General features: G+C 43.7%; 2 protein-coding genes across 2 annotated transcripts in view; one reads left to right on the top strand and one right to left on the bottom strand.

The window, feature by feature from the left end:
• The window catches only part of LOC134206654 (uncharacterized membrane protein DDB_G0293934), a 542,450-nt gene that overhangs the window by 370,388 nt on the left and 145,788 nt on the right, over nt 1-26,274 (bottom strand). The gene's annotated exons all lie outside the window — the stretch shown is intronic.
• Nucleotides 848-11,782, top strand: LOC134212700 (uncharacterized). Its single transcript, XM_062690789.1, has 8 exons — nt 848-2,136; nt 2,190-2,248; nt 2,310-2,590; nt 2,649-2,689; nt 10,550-10,911; nt 10,970-11,247; nt 11,300-11,340; nt 11,395-11,782. Exons 1-8 carry the CDS (start codon nt 1,029-1,031, stop codon nt 11,646-11,648), a joined length of 2,424 nt encoding a protein of 807 aa, XP_062546773.1. The 5' UTR covers nt 848-1,028; the 3' UTR covers nt 11,649-11,782.

Below are 26,274 nucleotides of genomic sequence, written 5' to 3'. Positions count from 1 at the left end.
AAATCCCTTAAGTTAGGCCTTAAGGTCTAACACGCGTAGTCAGAGATCTATTGGTCAGTTTCAAATAGGGAACATGCCCTTTCTGGTACACAGAATTGAATGCGTTCATGACATATGGGTATGGTCATCCAATAAATCACTGAAGTCAGGCCTTAAGGTCTACACGCGTAAACATAGATCTATCGGTCAGGTTCAAATGTGGAACATGCCCTTCGTGGTGCTCAGAATAGAATGCGTCCATGATATAAAGACATGGTCATGCATGGAATCCCTGGAGTCAGGCCTTAAGATCTAAAGCGTAGTAAGAAAACTATCGGTTTGGTTCAAATGTAAAACATACCCTTTTTGGTACATAGAATAAAATGCGTTCATGATATTTGTTCATGGTCATCCAAGAAATTCCTGTAGTAATGCCTTTAGATTTACACGCGTAACCCTTTTTACATTTTAATTTTTTTAGAACTTCGAAAAATGCATTAATTATTCGTTTGAAGGTTGAAAATTTTGTTTATTTTTGAACAAAGTTATTTTAAGCTTTATCAGCTTGGTATATAAAACATATGCATTTTATTTTAACACGATTTTTCGAAAACCCACATTTTTTTACACAATTTTCTTTTCGCACGCACGAATTAATCGTGTAAAAAAAGAACTCTTTTTTGTTGGATGTTTGTTTTGTCACTTAAAAATTGTTCTATTCTGCAAAAGAACTATCCATAAAGTAGGAGAACTGTTTGTTGTTTTGATTTTGTTTTGAATTTTTCTGATGTTTTTATGATATTGCAAAGCCTGGTTAAAAATCAAAATAAACTACGTCCATTTGGAAAAATAAGCAGGTAATAATCAACCATCAAAACCAGCGTCGAAACAATCAATTGTCCAATTGTCAAACCTGATCTTTCAAACCATGACACATTCGTGAGCAAATACTACAACACTATCAGGCAAAGGCCTGATGCCGCGTAATTCCAGTCATGAACATGTCGCCAACCCAATCCAACCAGCATTCGCTCCTAAGGTGCTAAAAGATGCTAATGGCACATAATGACGACAAACAGAATATTGAAAATCAAACATGCGATGCGATCATCCCCCATTCAACGCGATCCTCATCGATTAGTGCTGAACCAACGCTCGTACCGATGGGTCCCACCGGCAAAGTGTTTTCGCTAGTTCTCGCTCTTCTAACATCTTCCCTACCATCATCAACCGGCGACAACAACGATTCAGTGCCATGTGGTTTACCCGCCCGCGAACTACGCCGCCCACTGATTGTCAACGGGGAAGCGGCACCGCAAGCCGGCGAGTGGCCCTGGCACGCTTCCCTTTGGCACCGGGTGTCCCAAGGAACGTACGTGTACGTGTGCGGAGGAACGTTGCTGAGCGAGCTGTACGTCCTGACGGCGGGTCACTGCGTTTCCAAGGACGGGAATGCACTGAACGAGCGGTTGCTAACCGTCCAGCTGGGTTCGGTGCGGCAGAACTTGCTGATTGGTGGCTTTCCGGTGCAGAACGTTGCCGTGGCGAGCAACATCCTGCACGAGGACTTTGCTCCACGCACTTTTCAGGCGGATTTGGCGCTGCTGGCGCTGAGGACCAAGGTTGCGTTGAACGAATTTGTTCGCCCGATTTGTCTGCCGGTGGGCGGTGGAGGGACAAGTGATGAGGAGGACCTTAATGGAAAACAAGCGGTAGCGATTGGGTTCGGGATGACCGAGCAGGCAGAAACGGCGGACGTGCTGCGGAAGATACGGATTCCGATAGTGGACTATGTGACTTGTTTGGAGAGCAACAGGAAAGTGTTCGGGACGGTACTGTCGGCGAAAGTGTTGTGTGCCGGCAATTTGAACGGGAGTACGATCTGCAATGGGGACAGTGGAGGTGGGTTGTTCACAGAGGAAGATGGTGGAAGGTGGGTTTTGCGAGGGGTGATCAGCTTCACTGCGCAACGGGGGTGGAACGATACGAGTTGCAGTTTGACGGACTACTCGGCGTTTGTGAATGTTGCTTACTACGGCGATTGGATCCGGTATGTTTTGAAAAACGGAGATCAACGTGGATTCTTCAACCGAAGTGTAGGAAAAGTCGAGGAAACCAAAGTAAAGGTAGCAAAGACCATGCGTATCAGCGAAAAGAGTTAGTTTTAGAATGTTTACGGGGACGAGGAATTAAAGAAATCTCCTTTCCAGAATGCAAGGAGTTTCGACGGAAGGGTTTGACCATAGTAAGACCAGCAAATCCGAGTCATGTAAGTCATTTGCACGTAGCTTCAGAGGAATTCTTTAATAGTTTCGTGTTGTTCATTACAGTACGATTTTTTCCAAAACGACACTTATTCTCAAGGGGAATCCTACACAAAGACCGAATATGTACATTTGTACGCTAATAAAACTTTGGTCGGAATGGTGTACTTTGTCAGTGACAAACATGCGATTACGACTACTGAAGTGGTGAAAGATTGTACCCTGGAGTACGTAGTCTGCAAAACCGATCATAAGGCCAAAGTTCTAAAGGTTTTCGTACATCCTGGATATCGTGAAGGCAGTAGCGACTTCAATGTGGCAGTAGTTCTCACAGAGCCTACAGATGAGTAAGTTTCCGGTAATTTCGTACATTGCATTAATAAATAAGAAATCGTTTATTAATAGATTTGTTTGGTGCCTCGCTGCAGTCTCTTCAGTGAACTTACGTAAGTGGATGTATTGAATTTTTGGTCTCAACAATTTTATAATAAAAATCTTCATATCAAAACATAATCATCATAACAATCCAAAAAGATTTTGAAAAATTCATTCGCCGCCTCTTGCGCCTCGAGGCTTCCGAGCCTCCTGAAAGGAGGCTTCCGAGCCTCTTGAAAGGAGGCTTCCGAGCCTCTTGAAAGGAGGCTTCCGAGCCTCTTGAAAGGAGGCTTCCGAGCCTCTTGAAAGGAGGCTTCCGAGCCTCTTGAAAGGAGGCTTCTGAGCCTCTTGGAAGGAGGCTTTGAGCCTCTTGGAAGGAGGCTTCTGAGCCTCTTGGAAGGAGGCTTCTGAGCCTCTTGGAAGAAGGCTTCCTGAGCCTCTTGGAAGGAGGCTTCTGAGCCTCTTGGAAGGAGGCTTCCGAGCCTCTTGAAAGGAGGTTTGAGCCTTTTGAAAGGAGGCTTCCGAGCCTCTTGGAAGGAGGCCTGAGCCTCTTGGAAGGAGGCTCTGAGCCTCTTGGAAGGAGGCTTCCGAGCCTCTTGGAAGGAGGCTTCTGAGCCTCTTGGAAGAAGGCTTCCTGAGCCTCTTGGAAGGAGGCTTCCTGAGCCTCTTGGAAGGAGGCTTCCTGAGCCTCTTGGAAGGAGGCCTGAGCCTCTTGGAAGGAGGCTTCTGAGCCTCTTGGAAGGAGGCTTCCGAGCCTCTTGGAAGGAGGCTTCTGAGCCTCTTGGAAGGAGGCCTGAGCCTCTTGGAAGGAGGCTTCCTGAGCCTCTTGGAAGGAGGCTCTCGAGCCTCTTGAAAGGAGGCTTCCGAGCCTCTTGAAAGGAGGCTTCCGAGCCTCTTGGAAGGAGGCTTCTGAGCCTCTTGAAAGGAGGCTTCTGAGCCTCTTGGAAGGAGGCTTCTGAGCCTCTTGGAAGGAGGCTTCTGAGCCTCTTGGAAGGAGGCTTCGAGCCTCTTGGAAGGAGGCTTCCGAGCCTCTTGGAAGGAGGCTTCCGAGCCTCTTGGAAGGAGGCTTCCGAGCCTCTTGGCAGGAGGCTTCCGAGCCTCTTGGAAGGAGGCTTCTGAGCCTCTTGGGAGGAGGCTTCTGAGCCTCTTGGAAGGAGGCTTCCGAGCCCCTTGGAAGGAGGCTTCGCAGCCTCTGGGAAGGAGGCTTCCGAGCCCCTTGGAAGGAGGCTTCCGAGGCCTCTTGAAAGGAGGCTTCCGAGCCTCTTGAAAGGAGGCTTCGAGCCTCTTGAAAGGAGGCCTGAGCCTCTTGAAAGGAGGCTTCTGAGCCTCTTGAAAGGAGGCTTCCAGGAGCCTCTTGAAAGGAGGCTTCTGAGGCCTCTTGAAAGGAGGCTTCTGAGCCTCTTGAAAGGAAGCTTCTGAGCCTCTTGAAAGGAGGCTTCTGAGCCTTTGAAAGGAGGCTTCCAACCTCTTGAAAGGAGGCTTCTGAGCCTCTTCAAAGGAGGCTTGAGCCTCTTGAAAGGAGGCTTGAGCCTTTTGAAAGGAGGCTCTGAGCCTCTTGAAAGGAGGCTTCTGAGCCTCTTGAAAGGAGGCTTCTGAGCCTCTTGAAAGGAGGCTTCTGAGCCTCTTGAAAGGAGGCTTCTGAGCCTCTTGAAAGGAGGCTTCTGAGCCTCTTGAAAGGAGGCTTCTGACCCTCTTGAAAGGAGGCTTCTGAGCCTCTTCAAAGGAGGCTTCTGAGCCTCTTGAAAGGAGGCTTCTGAGCCTTTGAAAGGAGGCTTCTGAGCCTCTTGAAAGGAGGCTTCTGAGCCTCTTGAAAGGAGGCTTCTGAGCCTCTTGAAAGGAGGCTTCTGAGCCTCTTGAAAGGAGGCTTCCGAGCCTCTTGAAAGGAGGCTTCCTGAGCCTCTTGAAAGGAGGCTTCTGAGCCTCTTGAAAGGAGGCTTCCGAGCCTCTTGAAAGGAGGCTTCTGAGCCTCTTGAAAGGAGGCTTCCTGAGCCTCTTGAAAGGAGGCCTGAGTCTCTTGAAAGGAGGCTTCTGAGCCTCTTGAAAGGAGGCTTCCGAGCCTCTTGAAAGGAGGCTTCCAGGCCTCTTAAAAGGTGGCTTCTGAGCCTCCTGAAAGGAGGCTTCTGAGACTCTTGAAAGGAGGCTTCTGAGCCTCTTGAAAGGAGGCTCTGAGCCTCTTGAAAGGAGGCTTCCGAGCCTCTTGAAAGGAGGCTTCTGAGCCTCTTGAAAGGAGGCTTCTGAGCCTCTTGAAAGGAGGCTTCTGAGCCTCTTGAAAGGAGGCTTCTGAGCCTCTTGAAAGGAGGCTTCTGAGCCTCTTGAAAGGAGGCTTCTGAGCCTCTTGAAAGGAGGCTTCTGAGCCTCTTGAAAGGAGGCTTCTGAGCCTCTTGAAAGGAGGCTTCCGAGCCTTCTGAAAGGAGGCTCTGAGCCTCTTGAAAGGAGGCTTCCTGAGCCTCTTGAAAGGAGGCTTCCGAGCCTCTTGAAAGGAGGCTTCTGAGCCTCTTGAAAGGAGGCCTGAGCCTCTTGAAAGGAGGCTTCCTGAGCCTCTTGAAAGGAGGCTTCTGAGCCTCTTGAAAGCAGGCTCTGAGCCTCTTGAAAGGAGGCTTCCAGCCTCTTGAAAGGAGGCTTCCTGAGCCTCTTGAAAGGAGGCTTCTGAGCCTCTTGAAAGGAGGCTTCTGAGCCTTTGAAAGGAGGCTCTGAGGCCTCTTGAAAGGAGGCTTCTGAGCCTCTTGAAAGGAGGCTTCTGAGCCTCTTGAAAGGAGGCTTCTGAGCCTCTTGAAAGGAGGCTTCTGAGCCTCTTGAAAGGAGGCTTCTGAGCCTCTTGAAAGGAGGCTTCTGAGCCTCTTGAAAGGAGGCTTCTGAGCCTCTTGAAAGGAGGCTTCTGAGCCTCTTGAAAGGAGGCTTCCGAGCCTCTTGAAAGGAGGCTTCTGAGCCTCTTGAAAGGAGGCTTCTGAGCCTCTTGAAAGGAGGCTTCTGAGCCTCTTGAAAGGAGGCTTCTGAGCCTCTTGAAAGGAGGCTTCCGAGCCTCTTGAAAGGAGGCTTCCGAGCCTCTTGAAAGGAGGCTTCCGAGCCTCTTGAAAGGAGGCTTCCGAGCCTCTTCAAAAGGAGGCTTCCGAGCCTCTTCAAAAGGAGGCTTCCGAGCCTCTTCAAAAGGAGGCTTCCGAGCCTCTTCAAAAGGAGGCTTCCGAGCCTCTTCAAAAGGAGGCTTCCGAGCCTCTTCAAAAGGAGGCTTCCGAGCCTCTTCAAAAGGAGGCTTCCGAGCCTCTTCAAAAGGAGGCTTCGAAGCCTCTTCAAAAGGAAGCTTCCGAGCCTCTTGAAAAGGATGCTTCCAATCCTCTTCAAAGGGAGGCTTCCGAGCCTCTTGAAAGGAGGCTTCCGAGCCTCTTGAAAGGAGGCTTCCGAGCCTCTTGAAAGGAGGCTTCCGAGCCTCTTGAAAGGAGGCGTCCGAGCCTCTCGAAAGAAGACTTCCGAGCCTCTTGGGAAAAGGCTTCAGAGCCTTTTGAAAGGAGGCTTCTGAGCCTCTTGAAAGGAGGCATCTGAGCCACTTGAAAGGCGGCTTCTAAGCCTTTTGGAAGGCGGGTTCTGAGCCTCTTGAAAGGAGACTTCTGAGCCTCTTGAAAGGAGGCCTCCTGAGCCTCTTGAAAGGAGGCGTCTGAGCCTCTTGAAAGGAGGCTTCCGGGCTTCATGAAAGCAGACTTTCAGGCATCCTGGAAGTAGGCTTCGGAGCCTCTTGAAAGGAGGCTTCTGAGCCTCTTGAAAGAAGGCTTCTGAGCCTCTTGAAAGGAGGCTTCTGAGCCTCTTGAAAGGAGGCTTCTGAGCCTCTTGAAAGGAGGCTTCTGAGCCTCTTGAAAGGAGGCTTCTGAGCCTCTTGAAAGGAGGCTTCTGAGCCTCTTGAAAGGAGGCTTCTGAGCCACATGAAAGGAGGCTTCTAAACCGCTTGAAAGGAGGCTTCTGAGCCTCTTCAAAGGAGGCTTCTGAGCCTCTTCAAAGGAGGCTTCTGAGCCTCTTCAAAGGAGGCTTCTGAACCTCTTGAAAGGAGGTTTCTGAGCCTCTTGAAAGGAGGCTTCTGAGCCTTTATAAAGGAGACTTCCGAGCCTCTTCAAAGGAGGCTTCTGAGCTTCTTGAAAGTAGACGTCTGAGCCTCTGGAATGGAGGCTTCTCAGCCTTTTGAATGGAGGCTTCTGAGCCTCTTGAAAGAAGGCTTCTGAGCCTCTTGAAAGGAGGCTTGAGCCTCTTGAAAGGAGGCTTCTGAGCCTCTTGAAAGGAGGCTTCTGAGCCTCTTGAAAGGAGGCTTCTGAGCCTCTTGAAAGGAGGCTTCCTGAGCCTCTTGAAAGGAGGCTTCTGAGCCTCTTGAAAGGAGGCTTCCGAGCCTCTTGAAAGGAGGCTTCCTGAGCCTCTTGAAAGGAGGCTTCCAGCCTCTTGAAAGGAGGCTCTGAGCCTCTTGAAAGGAGGCTTCTGAGCCTCTTTAAAGGAAGCTTCTGAACCTCTTGAAAGGAGGCTTCGAGCCTCTTCAAAGGAGGCTTCTGAGCCTCTTGAAAGGAGGCTTCTGAGCCTTTGAAAGGAGGCTTCTGAGCCTCTTGAAAGGAGGCTTCCTGAGCCTCTTGAAAGGAGGCTTCTGAGCCTCTTGAAAGGAGGCTTCTGAGCCTCTTGAAAGGAGGCTCTGAGCCTCTTGAAAGGAGGCCTGAGCCTTTTGAAAGGAGGCTCCGAGTCTCTTGAAAGGAGACTTCTAAGATGGCTTCCGAGCCTCTTGAAAGGAGGCTTCTGACCCTTTTGAAAGGAGGCTTCTGAGCCTCTTGAAAGGAGGCTTCTGAGCCTCTTGAAAGGAGCCTTCTGAGCCTCTTGAAAGGAGGCTTCTGAGCCTCTTGAAAGGAGGCTTCCGAGTCTCTTGAAAGGAGGCTTCCGAGCCTCCTGCAAGGCGGCTTCTGAGCCTCTTGAAAGGAGGCTTCTGAGCCTCTTGAAAGGAGGGTTCTGAGCCTCTTGGAAGGAGGCTTCTGAGCCTCTTGAAGGGGGGGTTCGGAGCCTCTTGGAAGGAGGCTTATGAGACTCTTGAAAGGAGGCTTCCGAGCCTCTTGAAAGGAGGCTTCTTAGCCTCTTGAAAGGAGGCTTCTGAGCCTCTTGAAAGGAGCTTCCGGATCCTCTTGAAAGGAGCCTTCAGAGCCTCTTGAAAGGAGGCTTCTAAGCCTCTTTAAAGGAGGCTTCTGAGCCTCTTGAAAGGAGGCTTCTGAGCCTCTTGAAAGCAGGCTTCTGAGCCACTTGAAAGGAGGCTTCCGAGCCTCTTGAAAGGAGGCTTCCGAGCCTCTTGAAAGGAGGCTTCCGAGCCTTTGAAAGGAGGCTTCTGAGCCTCTTGTAAGGAGGCTTCTGAGTCTCTTGATAGGTGGTTTCTGAGCCTCTTGAAAGGAGGCTTCGGAACCACTTGAAAAGTGGTTTCTGAGTCTCTTGAAAGGAGGCTTTTGAGCCTCTTGAAAGGAGGCTTTTGAGCCTCTTGAAAGGAGGCCTGAGCCTCTTGAAAGGAGGCTTCTGAGCCTCTTGAAAGGAGTCTTCTGAGCTCTCTTGAAAGGAGGCTTTCGAGTCTCTTCAAATGAGACTTCCGAGCCTCTTCAAAAGAGACTTCCGAGCTCTTCAAAAGAGGCTCTGAGCCTCTTCAAAGAGGCTTCTGAGCCTCCTCAAAGAAGGCTTCTGAGCCTCTTCAAAAGGAGGCTTCTGATTCTCTGCAAAGGAGGCTTCCTGAGCCTTTTCAAAGGAGGCTTCAAGCCTCTTCAAAAGGAAGCTCTGAGCCTCTTGAAAAGGATGCTTCCAATCCTCTTCAAAGGGAGGCTTCTGAGCCTCTTGAAAGGAGGCTTCCGAGCCTCTTGAAAGGAGGCTTCTGAGCCTCTTGAAAGGAGGCTTCTGAGCCTCTTGAAAGGAGGCTTCTGAGCCTCTTGAAAGGAGGCTTCTGAGCCTCTTGAAAGGAGGCTTCTGAGCCTCTTGAAAGGAGACTTCTGAGCCTCTTGAAAGGAGGCTTCTGAGCCTCTTGAAAGGAGGCGTCTGAGCCTCTTGAAAGGAGGCTTCCTGAGCCTCTTGAAAGAAGGCTTCTGAGCCTCTTGAAAGTAGGCTCTGAGCCTCTTGAAAGAAGGCTTCCTGAGCCTCTTGAAAGGAGGCTTCCTGAGCCTCTTGAAAGGAGGCTCTGAGCCTCTTGAAAGGAGGTTTCTGAGCCTCTTGAAAGGAGGCTTCCGAGCCTCTTGAAAGGAGGCTTCCGAGCCTCTTGAAAGGAGGCTTCCGAGCCTCTTGAAAGGAGGCTTCCGAGCCTCTTGAAAGGAGGCTTCCGAGCCTCTTGAAAGGAGGCTTCCGAGCCTCTTGAAAGGAGGCTTCCGATTCTCTTGAAAGGAAGGCTTCCGAGCCCCTTGAAAAGGAGGCTTTCGAGCCTCCTCTAAAGGAGGCTTCCGAGCCTCTTCAAAAAGAGGCTTCCGAGCCTCCTCAAAAGAAGGCTTCCGAGCCTCTTCAAAAGGAGGCTTCCGATTCTCTGCAAAAGGAGGCTTCTGAGCCTTTTCAAAAGGAGGCTTCGAAGCTTCTTCAAAAGGAAGCTTCCGAGCCTCTTGAAAAGGATGCTTCCAATCCTCTTCAAAGGGAGGCTTCCGAGCCTCTTGAAAGGAGGCTTCCTGAGCCTCTTAAAAGGAGGCTTCTGAGCCTCTTGAAAGGAGGCTTCCAGGCCTCTTGAAAGGAGGCTTCTGAGCCTCTTGAAAGGAGGCTTCTGAGCCTCTTGAAAGGAGGCTTCTGAGCCTCTTGAAAGGAGGCTTCTGAGCCTCTTGAAAGGAGGCTTCTGAGCCTCTTGAAAGGAGGCTTCTGAGCCTCTTGAAAGGAGGCTTCTGAGCCTCTTGAAAGGAGGCTTCTGAGCCTCTTGAAAGGAGGCTTCTGAGCCTCTTGAAAGGAGGCTTCTGAGCCTCTTGAAAGGAGGCTCTGAGCCTCTTGAAAGGAGGCTTCTGAGCCTCTTGAAAGGAGGCTTCTGGAGCCTCTTGAAAGGAGGCTCTGAGCCTCTTGAAAGGAGGCTTCCTGAGCCTCTTGAAAGGAGGCTCTGAGCCTCTTGAAAGGAGGCTTCTGAGCCTCTTGAAAGGAGGCTCTGAGCCTCTTGAAAGGAGGCTTCCAAGCCTCTTGAAAGGAGGCTTCTGAGCTCTTGAAAGAGGCTTCCTGAGCCTCTTGAAAGGAGGCTTTGAGCCTCTTGAAAGGAGGCTCCTCTTCAAAGGGAGGCTTCTGAGCCTCTTGAAAGGAGGCTCTGAGCCTCTTGAAAGGAGGCTTCTGAGCCTCTTGAAAGGAGGCTTCTGAGCCTCTTGAAAGGAGGCTTCTGAGCCTCTTGAAAGGAGGCTTTGAGCCTCTTGAAAGGAGGCTTTCGAGCCTCTTGAAAGGAGGCTTGAGCCTCTTGAAAGGAGGCTTCTGAGCCTCTTGAAAGGAGGCTTCTGAGCCTCTTGAAAGGAGGCTTCTGAGCCTCTTGAAAGGAGGCTTCTGAGCCTCTTGAAAGGAGGCTTCTGAGCCTCTTGAAAGGAGGCTTCTGAGCCTCTTGAAAGGAGGCTTCTGAGCCTCTTGAAAGGAGGCTTCCAAGCCTCTTGAAAGGAGGCTTCCAAGCCTCTTGAAAGGAGGCTTCCAAGCCTCTTGAAAGGAGGCTTCCAAGCCTCTTGAAAGGAGGCTTCCAAGCCTCTTGAAAGGAGGCTTCCAAGCCTCTTGAAAGGAGGCTTCCGAGCCTTTTGAAAGGAGGCTTCCGAGCCTCTTGAAAGGAGGCTTCCGAGCCTCTTGAAAGGAGGCTTCCGAGCCTCTTGAAAGGAGGCTTCCGAGCCTTCTTCCCGAGCCTGGGACTTTCGAGCCTCTCTTGAAAGGAGGCTTCCGAGCCGATTTGAAGGTGGCCTCCACCTTTCATCGGAAATGTTGGTTTCATGCGGATTTACAACAAATCATCACTTTTGTTTCAACAGGGGTAGAAGGCAAGAAGCTACTGCTGAGTTCAATTGCCCGCGAAGCCTCCAGTTGGGTTGAGTTTGACTCGGATCAGTACCTGGACATATATCGGGCAGCTGCCGTCTTTAACGAACGTCGGGATGAGATCATTGGATTGCTACAGAACTCGGCCGGAGAACCGCTGGTGATGACTAACACAACGGCTGTCCTAAATTGGATCGAATCTGTGGTGTGGAACATTACGTATGTAAAGGAAAATGTTAGCCACGTTGCGGTAAGAATAACTGAAGCGAAGCAACCGCTCCGGCCGAGTGCGGCGGCTTGTAAGCGTTACCGACTGCAAGGTTTGACAAGTGTGAATCCAGCAAATCCGATCCATGTAAGTGAAAATCCAATTCAGCATCGTTCCAATGTTTCTTATAAATGATTCGACACAGACAGAGAACTTCAAGAATGCGACATATCAGAAATCCAGCGGTTACGAGAAATCCAACTACGTTGGGCTTTATCAGAATAAGGTTTCACTCGGAGTGATATACTATCTGGCCGAAGAATACGCAATTACGACTGGGAAAGTGGCAATCAACTGCTCACAGCCGTTGGACACTTGCGTGACGGATCATCGCCAAAAGGTTCTGCAGATTGAGATTCACCCGAAGTATGATGGCGGGCAAAGTTACAACATCGCTCTGCTTCGAACAACTTTTGCAAATGAGTAAGCTTTTCACATGGTTTAATATTCTATTCTAACCATTTTTATTCCGCAGATTCTTTGTTTGCCTAGCAGTTGAACCTGCCGTTCAGTTATGTAAGTGACGTTTATTTGAACCATTGCTAAGTTCTAATCGATCCAAACCCGCAGACTATGGCGGCAGCAGACACCGACCTCTGGGTGCGGTCCTCGAAGATCATCCAACCTGGACAGAATTCGAGTCGGATCTGTTCGTTCGCATTGAACCAGGATATGCCGTTTACACCGATCGTCATGATGAAATTGGGGGTCTACTGCAGAACGGATCCGGCGAAGAAGTTGTAGTGACCAACGTCACTGCCCTGCTGGATTGGATCGAACCCATTGTGTGGAATGAGGCGGCATCGTCGATTGAACCTCGCTGAGCCGAGATCTTCCCACATGGCACTCGACACCGTGACGGTGTTCGCGATGGGAAAAGTAGGAAGGAAGTTCCCATCAAAAGTGATAAATCAACAATTGCGTGCACTTGACGCGCAAACGAAACGAAATGCAGACAAATCTCTGAATAACAATAATGCAGCTCAGTTCCCTCCGGCAACAAAAGAAATCCATCTTGGTTCGCGGTCATCGGATGGTCGCACTCCTATGGGGGGAAGTATGCAAATGAGGTTCACAGACGCGCGACAGGAGAAAAAAAAGGTGAAACGGTAGCAGCCGCTGCATGCAATCCCGTCCGGAGCAGTATCAGTAGTTGTTGCAACTCGCATCATGTCAGAATTTCAATTTTTATGTCGTTCTGTAATGGCCGTCGTTAAGCGCCACGAAAAGACGTCATCTCGGGTGGTTAATCCAGTTAATTAGCCGAATGGGCCGATTAAAGGTCGGTGGGCTCGAATGCTCCGCGGCTGAACTCGGTGGCGCGGGATATCATCGGCCGGTGCAGCGTTGCACTGTTTCACTCTTTCTGCGACGGATGATTTTAGCGTTGTTGGTTTGTGCCGTTACGGCGCTAAAAACGGCTCGCAGTTTTATGACGCAAATGGCTCGTACGCCGTTAAAGCATTGCAGAAACACGGGGAAATTAAACATTTTACGGCCGGCAATCATTATCTGGACGGTCTGTTCAAGAAACACGATGACCATTATAAAATGCATAAATATAGATTAATCGCGCAATGTTATGATTATTGCATCACGTAGTTGGCCCGAACACGATTAGGCAGAATGATGATGCGTCAAAATGTAGTTAGATTAAAAGGGGCGTACAATAGAAGACAAACAGTGAGTTCCATGTGGACTCATCAATGATAGGATTGAAAAGCATATTTAATGGAAACGACATGATATGTGAAGATTTGCTCACAAAGGATTCTTATGCCCTTTCTGCTTGAAAATCTCATAAATCTTCTCAATTCATTCTTGAAATAAGATTAGAAAATCATTTTAAGGAACTTATTTTTGACGGATGGCTACATTTCTTAAGTAATTTCAGAATAATATTTCAACTAGTTATTATCAATTGAAGGTGAAATATTTATCTGCAAAACCTACGAATATAACTTTTCACATCTGCAGAAGAAAACAGAAAACAATTTTTTGTAGAATTCGTAAACGATCTTCCTTGAACCAATTCCTGAAGAAACTTTTTGACTTCCTACAACAACATAATCCTCTAGTGCGTCAAATATGAAAAATGTGTTTAAAATATGTTTGATAAATTTTCCTGGAAAAAAATCAACTTCTCAGTAAATTTAGGTCTTGTTCAGCACTTTCTTCGTTTTCGTCAGGGAAACATCGAATGAGGCAAAGCAGCCTTTCCCGTTGGATTTTGACGTCACACTGATCTAGCTGTGCGTCCACCAGATCTCCGGAATTAGTTATCTCATCAGGTTCTTTACATCGGACTATCTCTACCGGGAGCTCATTGCAAAATCCTTGGGTGAGGAGGCGAAAGTGAGAGCTCTTACCCAAGAAGCGGTCGTGGAATGTAGAGATCTAAGACGAGATTACCACAGATGACGAACTAAGGGATGCATTGAAAGCGCAGTGCAACTTGGGAGAAGTGCCAATGTCGATTCGTTTGAGAAGGTCGTACGGAGGTACACAAACGGCAACTGTTCGACTTCCGGTGATTGCAGCAAACAAGTTGGCGCAAATAGGCAAGGTCAAAGTGGGGTGGTCTGTATGCTCGTTGAGGATCGTTCCACGAGGTTCAAAACAAATGGAGAGATGCTTCAAATGCATGTGCTTCGGTCACCAGGCGCGAAATTGCACTGGTCCGGACCGATCTACGCTGTGCTGGAAATGCGGCGAAGAAGAGCACATTGCTAAGGACTGCACGAAGCAACCGAGGTGCATGCTTTGTAAAGCGGAAGATGGGAATGATCACATGACGGGTGGCACGAAATGCCCTGCTTATAAGAAGGCGATAGAATGACATTAACAATGGAGATAACCCAAATCAATCTAAATCATTGCGACACTGCACACTGTGTGATGGTGCAATTATTGCAGAGCCGTATCGAGCCCCTCCCGATAATGGCAACTGGGTGGCGGTCAAAGAAGGGATAGCTGCAATATAAGTTATGGGCAGATACCCCATCCAAGAAATTGTTAATTGTTTATGTGAAGATTCAACGTTGTCTTCGTATGCAGCTGTACGCCCCACTGAGGTGCTCTTTAGAGCAAATCGACCAAATGATAGATGTGCTTACCGACAAGCTGATCGGTCGTAGGCCGTTGGTCATTGCAGGAGATTTTAATGCACGGGCCATGAAATGGGGAAAAACCAACGCAAGAGGTTATAGTATGCTGGAACTAAGCATATGCGGTATTTCGAAAAATTTCGTTTTAGGGCATTCGAAACGAAATTTCGCGGAATTCCGCGGAATTTGAGTATGGCGAAATCTGTTTTTCTGATTTCGTTCCGTATCGTTAAATTTCAAAAATTTCGACTGAAAAATCTTTGTTTTAACGAAATTAAACGGAATTTCGCGGAATTTCGAAATTAATTTTTAATAATTCCAATTTCCATAAAATAAAAAAAAATCGGCTGCGCCGCTGAATAAAACCATTCAAATTCTACTCAATATTTTATACATATAAATTCTTTCACTAAATCTCACTACGTAATACAATTCTGTATCTTCAACAGAAACGCATTTAGCTTTCAATTTGTTAATTTAAATAATATTGTTCAGTGAAGTAAAATAATTTGTAGATCTCATCGTTTTGGTATGCTATATTTTTATTTAAATTAACTGATTTGTGTATGAAATATGTAATGTATTATGAGGCGTTTGTTCGATTTGTGCTCTTCTAGTTGTGGAAACTCTTCGATAAGCGAAATAATCCTCACTAGACTACTGAGTATTGTCCGTAAGTATTAGTTTAAACAATCATTGTTTGAAAGCAATGAAATGGAGATGGTGACGTTTCAGAAGTTTTCCTGATTTAGTAGATTGTTAGATATTTGCAGAATTAAGAATGCTCCAGATTTGAGGCATTCTCTGATATCTCATTTATTTCGGATTCTGGAACTGATTCATATCTTTCCGATTGAGATCATTGTCATGACCTAAACTTCTACCTTCAGATATTTTTGATTCCGATATTCAGATATTTTTGATTATGGAAATCTATAATTTTCTCACATTTTCTAGATCCTTCAGATCCAGATTATTCAATTGTTTCAAAATCGTACAGATTTTCTGTCACATTCGTGCCAGTACGGTGCGTTTACTGTAGGGTAGTTTGTTGTTAGTTTGGACGTGCTGCTGCTGTTAACAATTAATATTTAGCAATAATCGAAAAGGTCTGCGTTCGAGTTGTTGGCATAAAATGAGTAATGGCTAAAATACAATTTTTTGTGCAAAAAACGCGTAAATAGTCCAGCCATTTTTTTGCACCTATTCTCAACCAACAAGTTGCATTCAAATGGAAATCTTGTCTTATCATTTCATATTGAAAGTTGGCTAAATTGGACTATGGACTCAAAGGTTATGGCAAAAATACTATTTTACCATAATACATCAGAAAGTCACCGCAGGTGGATTATTCAGGGGTTTTTAAATGATTTTTGACTACCACCGCTGCAAGTAAAATAAAACATAGGTTTTTTAATTGCAGATTTAATTTTTTATGGTGATTCGATTATCCGGAGGATTTGATTATCCGGAGTGAAAATAAAATCGATAATCCGGATAATCGAGCCCGACCTGTATTTGGAAGATCTGTGTCAAATTAATTAGGTTACACTGGCGATCACCTTTTCAGAGCTACCGACTGAAAAGTAACAAGGCAGTCTCAATTGAATTGTTATATCATGTCCTAGCTTCAGCGCCGTAGCGTGTGGTTGGCCAGGTTGGCCCCCGCCAAGGGCGCCAGCCTTCAGGGGCGCCAAAATCAATGTTTACTCTATAATAAATACAACAGTTTCATTATTTATAGATCTTGTGAATAAAGTAGCAACTAAAGAATATTTCTCGGGAACTTTTTCAAATCGGCGTATGTAACATTTCGATCAAGCTGAGAAAATGGGCTTGGAAGTTTTCAGATTTTATTTTTATTCCTATTTAGAAACTAAACATTTTTATTGCAATTGAATTCACATCAACGTTTCATTATGAAAAGGTTCATCGCCACTGACTCTGAAATCGGCACTGCGTGTGAACATTTCAGTTATTTTGATAAAAACATATGTTACAACGTTCTGCAACAAATAAATCACATTCGTTGTTTTGATAAAGTCAGCATGACCGAGGTTGCATTGTTGATACGTCGAAATGCTGCGTCAAGTTGAAACGTTTCACGCACATGCGAAAAAAATTGTAGCACTTACAACACCCAAATGTTGATTTGCTGCAAAAAAACAACGTAAAATGGTTTTCTTAACGAAAATCGGAATATACAAGCAACAAGCTTAATTTTGAAATCAGTGATGAAAAAGTACAAGCAGACGTACGATTTAAACTATTTAGTTGTTCGAAAAAACTTTTTAAAGTACATTTTCTGCTAAGCGGTGTTGTGCAATTTTTTAAACAATGATATCACACCGTTTTGCAAAAAAAATGATTTACATTTTTAATAACACATTTTCATGTAGCTTTGAAGATATGCACATTTTTAGATGAATTTGATGCTATATGCTGTTGAAAACGGGTTTGTTTACAATTTGCGACATACGCCGTTTTGAAAAAGTACCCGAGATTTTTTCATTATTTCACATCCACATGTTATATGTGTTGGTTTTAGTTTTGACTACTATTTAGGATTCTCAGGGACTTCTGAAACCGGGTTGAAAAAGGCAATTGAGTAAGAAGAAATCTGATAGTATCTTATAAAGTTGAAAATTATAATGTTTGATACCCACATTGCGATTGGCAAAGTTTTTGGGCACTATTACAGCCATCGAAAGTCCTCCGGAACCGTAATGTTCCAGCAGTGAGGAATGATTAGTAATGAAATGATTCAGTTTTTCCATGTAGGTTCCTTCAAAGGAATACATTCATAAACAAGCGATTAGCCAAATTTCGAAGGGTCCTTTTGCTCCTAGGTTTGTAGTGGTAGTGGTTTGGTTTTGCGATTTGGTATTAATTTGCTTGTTTAATTCAGAAAAACTCCATGTAAGGTACACCGGGGCAAGTTGAAATGCGGGGTAAGTTGAAACGGAAGCTGTAATTTGGATCGGAAATGACCCAATGCCCTGATTATTTTTTACAACAAACTACATACCTGAACGCACCTTCTGACTGCCATTCCCGGAAGATTGCAGCTACAAAAACGCAATCCCTGCCTATGTTTATTTTTCGTCCTTCGCAAAATTTTAACCAACTTTTTGACGTGCCAATAAAACAGGTCTCAAAATGATGTTTGGGAGAGTGCTTTCCTCAAATTTTCACGGTAGGGAATCATTCAATGTTGAACAAGCATAATGATTATGAAAAATCGATGGGAGATCTGTTTTAATTTTTGTATTTCGGTCGTTTGAAATTGCTCCGCAATTTAAACCCATCGGGGCAAATAGAAATGTGTGATGCGGGGCAAGTTGAAACAACGATTCAAAACGTCTCCCTCGCAATTATTTTTTTCTTCTAAAATTCAGATACTTGATAGTAAGCTTTTAGGGCACTGAAACGGAAAGTAGGCTTTGAAATTAAAACAACAAAAGTCAAAAACAAGCCGCCACCCACATAACGCGGGGTTTCTGCCGCCATTGTTCTACGGGTAGAGCATAATTGCACCAGAAGTAACTGTGTTTTAATTGTCAATTGCGAATCATTACGTAAGATAAGCGAACTACAAATCAAAGGGATCGCTTTTCAAGGTGCGTATTGAACTATTTACAATGGTAGTTTGTTTAATCAGTATGCTTCAATTTAAATATTTAGTTTAAAAATAGCTGTACGGATTATGATCCTTTGATTCGAAATTCGTGCGCGGTGGACGGATTTCGATTCAGGAGTAGTTGATTTAATTCATATTTTTCTCATGTTTTTCGTAGTTTTCATGTGTAAATGTGAAACACTTCAAAAGTAGAAGCCTTCATGTCCCCTTGTCAATGACAAACGTTTCATTTGCATTCGATTTCTATAGTCTAGTCTAGAGTAAGGATTTCGATGTCCCGCGGTATATATTCATATGAGACAATTGAATGGACCATATTTAGGTTTATTTTTTGAATAAAAGAATATCAATATCTGGAATGTGACTTTTATGCGAGTAAATATCAAGATGAGGCAACACAATTTGGGATTTGGTTTTAAAATTTTTAGAACAAAGCCTGCTATGTTATTAGTTTTTCTTAAACAGGAGACAATTTTATGCTAGTTTCTAGAAAGAAAATCAAAATTATCAAAAATTACATGGGACTCTTATGCGAATTTAGTCACCATTACAACCTCGTGCATCTTGAGTCTCACTGAGTACATATATTGTGATTTTAATACGAAAAAAACAGCTTATCTCTGTATGTAGTGCAGTGTTTCAACTTGCCCCGATACGCGGGGCAAGTTGAAACGATACACATAAAAAAGTAATTTCAATATACAAAACATTTATAAAAAATTTAGGTGAGGTTGCTTATTTTTATGTATAATCTTTGGCCCGAACTAGCAAACACTGCAAACGGATTCAAAATTTATTAAAAAACGATTTTTTTAAAGCACTTCAAAGTTCAACTTTGAAAAAACCGTTTCAACTTGCCCCGGTGTACCTTAGTCTGAATGACATTGAGTTATATCGGCGGCTGTATCGGAGAATATCGATAACTCCTAAATATTTGCTTTGTTAGAATTGTTGCTAGGAGAATTTTCTTCTTTTAATATTAATCAAATCAAGAGTTGGAAATTTTCCTTCGTCCTACTGCTTCCAATGGCGTTTCCGGCCCTCGACTAAATTGTTTCAGAGTTGGATTCTTTTGACCAAACTATGTATGAGAGCCTCGAGACCACCAACAGCCCCAATCCAGAATAGGATTTTTGTTTATCTGAATAGATCCGATGTTGATTTCATCCACCATCCAACCCACTTGATCGAAGAGGTCTAATAGTGATTCCAACCAACTCCGAACACCGATAAACCTACCTTATTTCATTGACCCAACTAGGTCCAGTGGCATCTAAAAACCATCCAAGGGCTTACTCCAGATGGCGATTCCGGCCTTCAACCAATCCACTTTAGTGTAACTTTTCTTCATGATTCGACAAGTTCCGATAGCGATTCTGGCAATCTCATTTCCGAACACAGATTACAGATGCTTGCAAAAACCACAAAGGAAGTATTCATTTAGTGCATCACGAAAAATGATTGATTTTAAACTTCCTCCCATCGACCCCTTCGTCGCGATATCTGTCTAAATATCTAAATGTTTATCTTCCGATTGTTATGCTCTATTTTGTATGACTATTATCGTCTATTTCAGTCTTATAAAGCAGCTGAAACGTTGTTACGTCTATTTTCCGACGTGTCGATGTATATTTCATTACCTTCTTCAGGGATTTAGAGGCTATACAACAAAACGTAGCCTTATTATGAGATTCTAACCCGACTCTGTTAGTTACCTTACATTATACTTACGTAAAAAAGTGCAACAAAATTTCAAATAATTTAAGGGTATTTTATTCAATCCTTCTTTGTGGATTTCAGGTATCTGCTTCCAATGCATCTCTGAATATTGAATGCTATTTGAAGTATGTTTAAACCATTTAACATTTTTTTTAGGTATTGATATTCAAATTGTTCTCCAAATGTAAAATTTACGTATTTGATTTCTCTTAGTAGAAGAGTGGCGCCCAATAAACGATTCGCCAAGGGCGCTGGAAGTCCACGCTACGACTCTGCCTAGCTTTCAGCTGCAGAAATAACGGCTTTACAGATTCATCATGGAATTCGGAACGTTTCCGGGGCACCAGGAAATGCGAGGCAAGTGAACTGTTCCACATAATCCGGGACGTTGAGCCACTGTAAGCTATTGCCTATATGCAGATAGCTTGAAAGTGTTGCTAGAGTCAGCGCATCCCACACGCCAAAGAATTTGTGAAAAAGTCATGGAACAAAAAAAGGTTTTCATCTAGCAGTCACGATTTTCGTTTATCTTCCAAGGCTAACTCCATAAAAAAAGTGATGGATGAAAAATGCCCCTCATCATAAAAAACTCACAACGTAAAAAAATTACTTTAAATTTAAAAATTAATATTTCCAACAGACCTTAGAAAATTTTTTGAAAAAGTCGAGTTTTGTATGGCAATCAACTGCTTAGATCTGTTGAAAAGACCATTTTTGGAAAATTTTACAGATTCAAATAATCTTCATGAATTTGGTCGAAAATTTACCTGGAGACTTTATTTAAAATGTTAATTGAAATGGAGGGGTGGCACTTTGAATCTGTAATACTTTTCAAAATGGTGAACAGATCTAATCAATATGAAATCTGTTGGAAATATTGAGCGATATTAAGCGATGAATATTCTCACGTTGTTTATGGTGAGGGGCATACTTTTGAAAATGGTGAATAGATCCAAAGTGATCTGTTACTTACCTATTTCCTTTTGTAAAATTAAGCCAGCCCTATGGCATTTGGGTAACAATTATATAGAATGAAATCAGTAGTGATTCAGTTTCATTTCAAATGTTCGATCACTATTCTAGTTTTAATCTAGAACAAAATAGAACGAACTCGCTGGTTTCCCCAACACATGTTTTAAAATTTTTCAATTTAATGAAATCATTTTGTTGCTGCCAAGAAAGGTGCCGTAATTGCAAAGTGGATTGATCCGTGGATAAAATGACGCATTCATACACCAAAACAAATAATTTTCCGAATTTTTTAATGTTGTCGCATCACATTTCATTATAGAGAAAAAAATCTACGACCTTGACTCAAAAAATATTAAACAAAATTATTTTCTCCGCGAATTTTTTTCAATCGTTTTTTTTTTGCATTGTTTATATAATGCTAAAAAAAACTATTTAATAAAAATTTCGCGGAAAAAAATTAAATTTCGTTTCGTTTCGTAAAATTTCGAATTAAATGGACCCGGATTTCGTTTCGTTTCGAAGTTTCGGAAGAAAATTTGAATTTCGTTTCGCTTCGTTCCGATCCAACAGTTGCATTTCTAATTTCGTTTCGTTTCGTTTCGTCAGGAAAAATTGTGTTATCGCATACCCTTAGCTGGAACCTCTAGTATGCCGGAAGCTCCGCAAAGACGGTCGAGAATCCATCATTGACGTGACATTTTGCAGTTCGTCGCTAATGGGGAATATGAACTGGAGAGAGTCAGTGAAGATTATGGGTCGCAGGCCTGCGAGCGTATGTGGAAGATAAAAACCCTCGATAAAGACCTCTTAGTTGAGGCACTTCGTGCTGTAAATAATGCCCCAGATATAGATGCAGGTCAGCTAATGGATACATTAGTAAGAGAGTTGCCGAGAAAGTTGGAACCACGAAACAGGCGTCGTCCAGCTTATTGGTGGAACGAATAACTCAGCCATCTCCGCACTGTTTGTACCAGAGCTAGAAGACGCGTTAAGAGAGCACGTACCGCAGTCATCAAGGAGGAGCGTAAGGTGGCGCTCCGAGAGGCCCGGGTCGCTTTCAAAAAGGAAATGAGGTTGAGCAAGTCGAACTGCTACAAGCAGTTGTGCCGTGAAGCTGATGCCAATCCATGGGGCAATGCTTATCGCAACGTTATGGCAAACATAAATGGTCCCATGACGCCACTAGAAATGTGCCCAGATAAGCTGAGAATGATTGTAGAGGTCCTTTTTCCGAAGCATAATCCGACAGTGTGGCCGTCGACGCCGTATGCTGATGCAGACTCTACTGGTGACAGGGTAGTCTCCAATGAAGAGCTCCGTGCAATAGCGAAAGGGCTAAATGTGAATAAAGCTCCTGGTCCAGACGGAATCCCTAACATGGTCTTGAGAACAGCGATCCCGGCGTTCCCGGACATGTTCAGAATGTTTAGATGATGGTCGCTTCCCTGATATATGGAGGATACAAAAGTTAGTGCTGTTGCCAAAGTCAGGAAAACCTCCTGGAGATCCAACATCTTACAGGCCGATATGTATGTTGGATACTCTTTGGAAAACTCCTGGAAAGGATCATCCTTAACAGACTTTCGAAATGTATAGAAAGCAAAAGTGGGTTATCCAAGAGGCAATTCGGATTCCGGAAAGGGATATCGAAGGTCGACGCAATTCGCACAGTCGTTGAAAGTGCAGAGAAGGCGACTAAACAGAAGAGGAGAGGGAATCGGTATTGTGCTGCGGTGACAATTGATGTAAAGAATGCGTTTAACAGTGCCAGTTGGGGAGCTATAGCCGCAGCACTGTATGCATGCACCTGGCTAATTGATCAGGATTTTGCAAAGTTATTTTATGTCACGGAGGGTGTTCCACAGGGCTCCATACTTGGACCAACGCTCTAGAACGCAATGTATAATGGAGTACTGACATTATTGAAAACTGGATGGACGGTGTAACATTGAAGTTGGCCCATCAGTAACTGCAAGGCTGTACAGCAATTGCAGATTGTAGTCGGAGAGCACAAACTCAGTTTCAAGCGGGCTTTAAAGCATCTGGGGGTGATCGGCTGAATTTCAACAGCCACGTCGACTATGCTTGCGACCAGGACCTTCGATCCTCACATTTCCAAGCGGTCAAAGTCGGCTGCAAATCAAGGATCAACCTTGTTAAAACTTTATCAAGACTGCATAGACCGAACAACAGGGACACTCGGTATCGTATCGTCCAAGCACTGATTGACAGCAGACTGCTGTACGGACTAAAACTTATTTGTGTAGCACGTTGTAAGCTTGTCAACATAATTTTCAGGATTTTCGGCTTTCAGTCACATGAAAATGTTGATAATTTCAAATCATTGCCAACGTTTCGATCCGGAGGTTTGGATCTTCATCAGGGCTCGAGATTAATTAACCTGTCTAGTGAAGTCACACGATGGACTGTCAGGTGGGTTGGGATAAACTGCACTAGGTTGAAATTATCAACATTTTCATGTGACTGAAAGCCGAAAATCCTGAAAATTAGCAACTAATCCAGTCGAAATCCCCAAAAATCAACTTGTCAACATACATTCCCCACTCTTCAACCAATATCTCCGCATAGCTTCCGGACTTCTTCCTTCCATACCCAGAAGCAGGTGTCCTCCCATACGCTTCCGCCATATCCGGAAAGCATAAAGGAACCCGCTCATTGTTCCAGGAGGATCGCATCATGCACACGAAGGCCGGCGTCAGTCTCCCCCGGTGGCTAGGGTCCACTGGTCCTCCATTGCGAGGCGATTTGAAAGAGGGCACAACAGGGAAGCTCTCCGAAGATCGGTCGAGTACCGAGTTTAGGAACCATATGCATCGCTACACTGATGATTCCCTCACAAGAGAAGGGGTCGGCTTAGGCGTTACTGGCAGCAACGTAACGGTCTCATACAGCCTTCCTGCACAATGCAGCTTCTTTGCGGCGGAACCCGCTGCTCTGTCGATTTCCGCTACTACCCTTCCCGACATACCGATCCTAGTTCTGACTGATTCCGCCAGTGCCATCGCTGCACTACCAGAAACACCCTTGGATTCAGGCATCTGCGAAATATAAACCGCAGTGGAACAAGTGATCTGCCGATGTCCGAAGTTTGATATTCTTCGCTCCAGCTACGGAATACCGACAAACATACGGGATGCCTTAGCTGACGATTCCGCTAGCCTATTTGGACTCATCTGCTTCTTCAAAAATGGAGGACTGTACTACCAGATATAGATCAGGCTTGGACCTCCCGGGCACCCCAACCCGGGTCCCAAGAAGTCCCAACCACGGAGGTATGATGGCCTCTCTGATCTTTTCAGGGCTGTATGTCCCACATACAGTATTGTATTCTCTGCTTGCGGAAGGTCCCCAGGTTGAACCGGTGCACAGTGTTTTCTAACCCAGGAATTCGTGATCGAAAATGTTTTGGCCATGAAAAGTTGATTTTAGAGTCTCAGTGACTTCGGAGAAAAGTTTCAGTATGTTAAGCTCCACATTCTGGAAAAAAAAAATTTTTGACTAATCCCCCTAAAAGTGAGATGGAAATTGTCTTTCCTCCAATTATGAAGATACATCATTGGTGTCTTCAAAAAAGTTGTAGAAAAAGTTTCTACGAGAAATTTTGCTATATAAACTTTATTTCTGTCTGCTATAGAAGTCGAGATATGGGTCGTTATTTATGAACGACCACCAAAAAACAGGTTTTTCACGATTATTTCGTCAAAATATTTTTAGATTTTCAAATGTTCTACAAAGATCTCCGTCGCGATAAAAAACATGAACCTTTCGAAGACATTTTCTTCTTATTTTCAATATTGACGAAGTTATTGACGATCTTTTGATCAAAAATAAGCATTTTGACATTAACTGCATACATTTAGGGGCTAAATGGGACAGAATTTTATTCAGGTAATGGAAAGTATAACTCATGCACTAATAGTTGCATTGCAACATATATGTGACATAGCTTGACATAAGTGCCGTATGAACATCTTTTCATTCTTCTTCTTGTTATATATAAAAAATGAATTGGTCTGTATTGCGCATAACTAAGAAACGGCTGGATAGATTTTCTTCAGCAAATTTGTTTATCAACATGTCCGACGGATTTACAGAATATTTTCTCATGTAAGAATCTCGACCAAAATTGGAAAAAATATGAAAAATTGAAAATAAAATTTGTATGGAAATATTAAAAAGGTAGATCGCATTCTCGCCTACTGTGCAGGACAACGTTTGCAGGGTCATCTTTAGTCTTTACACTTACGCCAGACCTATGATTTAGCCAAATACAAAATTTTTAAAATAATTATGGATGGATGTTTTACAGAACTGACATGAATTTCAAATTCCGCGGGAAGAAACAACGCGTATTTAAAAAAAAATCATCAAAAAGTCACGTGAAAAGCGACCCCAATGTATTTGGGCAAATTGTATTATTTTAGAATTCACCATACAGCCAGGAATGCTGATGAGAGGAAATGCAGTATCGGGTAAATCAGTAATCTTTATTGAATGGAAACTATGGTTAGCGACGCCTCAAACATCATAAGTTTAAATATAATTTTATGAAAGCAATTCGAAGGTACTTGTTTTACCTATTTACTTTTCGAAATATCCCGGAATAATAAAAAGCCGGTTTGCTACGTCTAAAACATCACAATATTGCAAAACAGGTTAACAGAAAAGTGTTCCAAAAATTTTAGTTTAATTCTTTTCATTTAGAATTCTCTGGAAATACCAATATACCGATATATTGGTATTTCTCTGTAAAATATCCGTCGATTCGATAATCAATTTCAAAATTTGGACATTAAAGCAAGACATAGGTCTGGCGTAAGTGTTATTATCATGAACTAGATGACCCGGCAGACGTTGTCTTGCACAGTAGGTGAGAATGCGTGTTGTGATATGCCTAAACAAAATACCCATACAAATTCTAATTTGAATATTTCATTTTTTTTCAGTTTAAGTCGTGACTTTTACATAAGAAAATATTATGTAAGCCCATCGGAAATTGTGATGAAGAAATTTGAACCCAGCCGTTTCTTAGTTATGCGGAATACAGACCAATTCATTTTTTTATATTTAACAAGAAGAAGAAGAAAACATATCCATACGGTACTTACGGAAAGCTAAGTCACATATATGTTGCAATGCAACCGTTAGTGCATGTGTTATACTTTCAATTACCTAAATAAAATTCTGCCCCATTTTGCCCCTACATGTATGCAGGTTATGTCAAAATGCTCCTTTTTGAACAACAAATCGTCAATAACTTCGTCAATATTGAAAATAAGGAGAAACTGTCCTCGAAAGGTTCATGTTTTTTATCGCGACGGAGATCTTTGTAGAACATTTGAAAAATCTAAAAAATATATTGACGAAAGTATCGTGAAAAACCTGTTTTTTGGTGGTCGTTCATAAATAACGACCCATATCTCGACTTCTATAGCAGATAGAAATAAAGTTTATATAGCAAAATTTCTCGTAGAAACTTTTTCTACAACTTTTTCGAAGACACCAATGATGTATCTTCATAATTGGAGGAAAGAGAATTTCCATCTCACTTTTAGGGGGATTAGTCAAAAAAATTTTTTTCCAGAATATGGAGCTTAACATACTGAAACTTTTCTCCGAAGTCACTGAGACTCTAAAATCAACTTTTCATGGCCAAAACATTTTCGATCACGAATTCATGGGTTCGTAAGTAAGTAATTCCTGGGTTAGAAAACACTGTGCGGTGGGTTGTTGCCAATTGCTCTTAATTATGACAAGTGAAGAACTGAAGTCATTTCAAAATTCATAGAAATAAAGAAAAAAAAAATTGTTTTGAGTACTCTGGTCAAAGTAGAGATCAAGTAGTTGTTGTAACTTTGTTTTACAACATGTGAACTGCCTCGAATGGTCCTCATTATTGCCTTCTCCAGGTGACCTTTGGGGTGACCTGTTAATGCCACTTCTTCAAGCGATAGGATCCCCGTAATCATTTGAGACCCTCGAGTCTAGAAA

The sequence above is a fragment of the Armigeres subalbatus genome, chromosome 1 (genome assembly GCF_024139115.2).
Source record: "Armigeres subalbatus isolate Guangzhou_Male chromosome 1, GZ_Asu_2, whole genome shotgun sequence".
NCBI classification, from domain to species: domain Eukaryota; kingdom Metazoa; phylum Arthropoda; class Insecta; order Diptera; family Culicidae; genus Armigeres; species Armigeres subalbatus.
This window is presented reverse-complemented; position numbering and strand designations above follow the sequence as displayed.